The sequence below is a fragment of the Hevea brasiliensis genome, chromosome 1, assembly GCF_030052815.1.
Source record: "Hevea brasiliensis isolate MT/VB/25A 57/8 chromosome 1, ASM3005281v1, whole genome shotgun sequence".
Taxonomy (NCBI): Eukaryota; Viridiplantae; Streptophyta; class Magnoliopsida; order Malpighiales; family Euphorbiaceae; genus Hevea; species Hevea brasiliensis.
The window spans coordinates 2,267,922-2,273,453 of NC_079493.1; the positions used below are offsets into that span (position 1 = coordinate 2,267,922).

General features: G+C 34.3%; 1 protein-coding gene across 1 annotated transcript; it reads left to right on the forward strand.

Annotated features, from left to right (window-relative positions):
* Positions 1–640: 640 nt before the first annotated feature.
* LOC110634069 (vacuolar protein sorting-associated protein 24 homolog 1) lies at positions 641–5,180 on the forward strand. Its single transcript, XM_021782957.2, has 6 exons — positions 641–932; positions 1,084–1,160; positions 1,991–2,093; positions 4,062–4,183; positions 4,487–4,681; positions 4,775–5,180. Exons 1-6 carry the CDS (start codon positions 821–823, stop codon positions 4,853–4,855), a joined length of 690 nt encoding a protein of 229 aa, XP_021638649.2. The 5' UTR covers positions 641–820; the 3' UTR covers positions 4,856–5,180.
* The last annotated feature ends 352 nt before the right edge of the window (positions 5,181–5,532 follow it).

Here is a 5,532-nt window from a genome sequence, read left to right on the forward strand (position 1 = left end):
AAATTTTATATTCGAATTGAAATAATTTAAATTTAAATAATTTTTCAAAATACTGTTAAATTAAAATTTAATTTAATAATTTATATGATTTAAAATAATCCTCCTTTAAATTTAAATCTTTTTAATTTAAAAAAAAAATAATTCTTTTTAGTAATAAAAGGGATTAAAAACCTGCACAAAGGCAAAGTCTGGAGAATTTTAACCATTCTCAAAGAAACATTATGGGCCACATGAAAGCCCAAATAGATTATGAATTACATTCCAAAAAGGCACTTTGCTGTTACCAGCCCAAGCAGAGCCCACACTTCAAAATCACAAATTCAAAAAAAAAAAAAAAAAAAAAAAAAAAGAAAAACTCTCTAATGGGGTCACAAACAAATAACAGTAGTTCAATCAATAAAACGACACATGTCTCCTTCTGCTATGTGTCGTTTAAATTTTCTACCCAACCAATCTTTTAAAAAGGTTAGAATTGTATTTTTATTAATAATTTAAATTTTTAATATTATTCTTCTTGATGTAAATTAATTTAATTATTTTTTTTAATTTAAAAAATTCATTCTTTTTAAAAGAAATAAAGCCGAAAAAAAATCGAAATGAAATAACTAATTAAACTGAATCATTTAAATTGGATAACCGAACCTCAAAGTTAAACTGATTTCAATTTTGGGTTATAATGGACAATGCTCACTGCTCAGACCTGAAGTTCACAGACAAAAACCCGAAAGGATTGAAGTTTGATCAATCGACGCAATTTTGATTCTAAGCAATCATATACCCATTAGAAGCAAAGGAGAGAAAAAAGGCCCAAAAGAAGATAATGGAGAAAGTGATGAACATTATAAAGCCGAAACCAAACCCACAGCAGCAATTGAGAGATTGGCAGCGTAGACTCCGTCAAGAGTGTCGCAACATCGAGCGCCAAATCCGAGGTAATCCCGCTATTTTTCTGATTTTTCTCCATTTTTTTGGTTTGTATTTGATGGGTTGTTTTCGTTACATGGATCTGGGGTTTTGGTTCGTGGGTACCATGTATTTTGGCTTGGCTTTATTTTCATGGATTTATTCTGGGTTCAATTGTAGATATACAGAGAGAAGAGAAAAATGTACAAAAAGCAATCAGAGATGCTGCCAAGAGGAATGACATGGTTTCTGCTAAGGTACTGCTGCTTAGTGCTTTTACCATAATCAAAATAAATACGTGTGGTTTCTTGAAGGAGATGCTGAGTATGCTCAGTGGCGGATTTACATTGTCAAATGAGGGTTCAATTGATCCCCTCTTTTTTTAATGTTCGTTATATATATATAAGTTTAATTATTGAATCCTTTTTCATAAAATTTAAAATTATTTAAGAAAAAAAATGTTTTGCATTCAATATTCTGCTATAACTTTTTCAATAATTAAGTTTATCAATATAAAATATGATAATTGTACGTGTGGTAAATTGATACATGAATTTTAGTTAATTTTTTAATAATATTTTATTATTTATTTTTTTATATATTGACGCTGGATCCACGGGTTATGCTATTGAAGGAGCAAAGTCTGTCTTTCTTCTTCTTCTCTTCCACAGTGTGGCCAGTAGTATGTTGCTTTGTTCATAATTTGTGTTATGGTACATTTGCCTCACACAACATTTTTCACTTTTGATTTTTTTGCTTTCTTGAAGTGCATTAGGCTCAGCTGTGATTCTTGTGAAGAAAAGTACTAGACTTCATGTTGATACTTGTTAAATGATCTGATTAATAGTTAACATCTTGTGGCACTTTTGGAGAATGCGCATTCCACCTCCCTACCCTAGTTTGGTGACAATGTATGTGGAAAGTAAAACAATGTGGTACAATAGTTAGGTTATGTGACAGTGGATAACCCTCTCTTTTGACCATGTGACCTCACTTTGTGCTTATTTGGAATGTCAAGCACTAGCATGCAACATGCAATGGTCTTATTCCTTCTTTATTTTTATGTTCATTTTGTAATTTATTACAGGCACTTGCTAAGGAAATTGTGCGATCTAGAAGAACAGTAAACCGACTTTATGAAAATAAGGCACAAATGAATTCAATATCAATGCACCTTGGTGAAAGTGTGGGTATGTTTCATCTCATGCTTAGTTTATGGTCTATTATTGCCTCTAAGGATTGTAATCTATTAGTGTAAGTTTGTGAATTCAGGTGGTGTAATTGCTTATATACATTAACTGCAATGTATCTTAATAGTAAAAGGAATGGATTTGTTGAAATATGTTTTATATTTGCATTACTGGTTGGAACCTGGAAGATGGGGTGTGCCTTGGTCCAATGGTAAAGTTGCTCTATTGCGAGCTGGAGGCCATGGGCTCGACCCTGGAAATGGTATCCTTGCAATGCAGGGAGAAACCCGTAGCCTGCATAGCTCTTGTTTGGAATACCACTATTAGAGGTTGGAAGATACTTGTAATTAACCAGTATGAGATTATTTAAGGGGTGAGAGAATATGGAGGTGTTAGTGTGTTAGTTGTGCTTGTACAAGTAAAGCAGGATGGATAAAGTGCCCATCCACCTGGCTAGTGAGTTTTTTTTTTTTTTTTGGGTGTCTCTTGGGTGTAGATGATGGGGATAATGACATTCTTCTTTAAAATCCTGTGGTGAAATATCCATAATGCGGATAGTCAATTTGTATGGTTGTGATTTCTTATGATTTTCAGCATGCAGATTATGCTGCTTGGTCTTTGCTCAAGTGGTTTAATGGTAGATAGATTCTGGTTGGGGTTGTCAGACAGTGAGACTCTCATAAACACACACACACACACACACACACACACACACAACAATAACAACAACTAATTGCCTTAATCTCAAACTAATTGGGATCAGCTGTACGGATGCTTTCTCGCCATTCAGTTCTGTTGGAGCAATTTTTCTTCAATTGGTGATTGCACTTTAGAGATTTGGAGTGATATAAGGTTAGATGAGGGGCAAGCAGTCTTCCTTCATATGCTGGCTTCTCTTGAGGAAGTGGTTAATCAACAAAGAATGCTTCTCCTCATGCAATTATAAAAACAGACCAAAAATCTTATTCAGTTATGAAGTTGGAGATTCTTGTTGTCTGGGACTATCTAAGATTGAATGTGTTATGGGAAAGATGAAATGCATAAGGTGTAACTTGTACTTGAAGGATGAGTATTTTGGTTCTTCATGTGTCAACTCTCAAGGATGTTTTTAGTTTGTCCTTCCCATCCTTTTGAATGCATTCGTGACATGTACTGTGCAATGTTTGGTAGTTATGTTTTTACGTGATATGTTTTCTATAGTCTTGTGTCATATGACCTGTATAATTGTTGGATATTGATCTTTCATGTTTGCTATTGTTATTGTATGTTTGATATGACTTGCTATTAATGTTCAAGGACCTAGTGCTTATCTTCTTCAAAATATTCCTCTTTCTTCCATGTATATCAAGAAGGTGCTTATATCTGCCGTTGGTTTAGATTCTGAACTTATCATTTCTTTCATTCCCTATCTCAACTAGCTGGCTTATGCTGCACAAGTTCACTGAATTTCTTTTTGTAAAATTTGAGCTACTGCAGGATAATAGAGCCATGGCCTTTCTTATTCTAATGGTTATATGAATATATGATCTGCTTATCCATGTGTTTGTGGTTTGCTTCATTTTCTGTAATGATATGAAATGCCAGTACATCTGTTGGGTGTCTCCCTCTCTCTGCCATCACTATAAAATTTAAAGTGAAGATGCTTTCCACTTGTTCAATCCCCCCTACCATCCTCTTTTTTCTCTCTCTTTTATCACTATTTTACCCTGCATTATTATTTTTTTTTTCAACATATTAGGTGAAGAAAATAATCACATTGGAATGCAGGCACGTGCATCCCATGTGCCACATACATAAGTAGAAAAATGTGTACATACACTGTATGACTGCCATGTCAAGTAAATAATGTAGCTTGTGTGAGCTTATTGTCTATGTTTAACTGCATGTCATTTGGAATGGATCCTGCTATTTTTTTTCAATTTCCTGTAATCATTTTGTTATTTTACTTTTTTTCGGTTGATATTGCAGCAATTGCTCGTACAGTGGGCCATTTATCCAAGAGTGCTGAGGTGATGAAGCTTGTCAATAATCTCATGAAGGCTCCAGAAATGGCTGCTACAATGCTAGAGTTTAGCAAAGAAATGACCAAGGTTGTTTCATTTGAGATTTTTCTTTCATTTAAGAGTGAATGAAATGAAGTTCTTTCTTTTTCTGTTATTATTATTTTTTTTTTATGTTGGAACTCGCATGTTGTAGTTTAAAGACAGTAGGAAAGTAGATTATTCTTTCTTCAGTATATTATGGTCTCGGAATGTGTTTATGCTTGCTTTCTATGCATGCATGTTGCTTTAGTTGCCATTTCTTCACTTTAACTAAAGAAATTTTTGGTAATTGTATTTATATTATGGCTGACTTCTCCTGTAATTGTTATTGTTTTTGCTTATGATTTGCAGGCAGGGGTGATTGAAGAATTTGTGAATGATGCTGTTGACAATGCACTGGACTCGGAAGACATTGAAGAGGAAATTGAGGAAGAAGTTGACAAGGTCTTGACTGCTATAGCTGGTGAGACTGCTGCACAGCTACCAGAAACAGTCAGGAAGGAGAGAGTGAAGCAATCAGCTGAGACAGCAAGAACAACCGAGGAGGTACGTGTGAAATATTGACATGGGGTAATGAACCCAGTTTCAGCTGCTTCTTTTAAGTAGAAAAAATGTAAAATGTTCTTTTGATTCTTTTAGGAAGAAGCCATTGCTGAGGGCGTTGATGATGAAGAAGAACTAGAAGAAATAAGAGCCCGACTTGCAAAAGTTAGATCTTAATTTGACCCTTAAGAGTCCCTTACTCTTATTCTGGTGAATTAAAGTGGGGCTTCGAGCACATATAACTTGCATGTAGGCGTTGATCACAATGAAATTGCTGCAGACTGAAACTGTATTCACCATTGACAGTGAGTAAATGAGATAAAAAGAAATGTTTGTATTATATATTGAAAGCAGCTTTTCCTATATACTCAAAAGTTATTAGCTGCAATGTATATCATACCTAACTTGAGGCATTGTTGTTGATACCGGTCTAACTCCTTATTTGTATAAAAAAAAAAATGGAATGGTTTGTGAATAAATCATTTCATGGACTGTTTGATAGGATATTTTAGTTTGGAGCTTGACGCTCTTTGATGATTGCATTTACTTCTATCTAATTATGTTGAATCACTCGTGTTATACTCTTCTACATTCTAGGTCTTCCCATTCCTTCATCTGGCTTATGCTTTTCATGCAGCATTCAGACCGATGACTATGAAATTATGTTGATACTTCCACATATCATTGTATTAGAGGTAACATAGGAGATATTTCTATTTTTCCTATGGAAATCTTTAGAATTACCGCTGTTTAGCTTTCAGTTTGCCTCTAGCTATCAAATGAAATGTGAATAAACTCGTCCTCCTATCTTTGATACAAGGGGTGCTTTGGTTCTGTCGGTGCTTAAAATAATT

Excerpts from the sequence above, each read along its gene's own strand:
- LOC110634069 (XM_021782957.2), top strand. The coding sequence starts at position 821 with ATGGAGAAAGTGATGAACATTATAAAGCCGAAACCAAACCCACAGCAG. Across the intron at positions 933-1,083 it reads CATCGAGCGCCAAATCCGAG|ATATACAGAGAGAAGAGAAA; the intron begins GTAATCCCGCTA and ends GTTCAATTGTAG. Across the intron at positions 4,184-4,486 it reads TTAGCAAAGAAATGACCAAG|GCAGGGGTGATTGAAGAATT; the intron begins GTTGTTTCATTT and ends TATGATTTGCAG.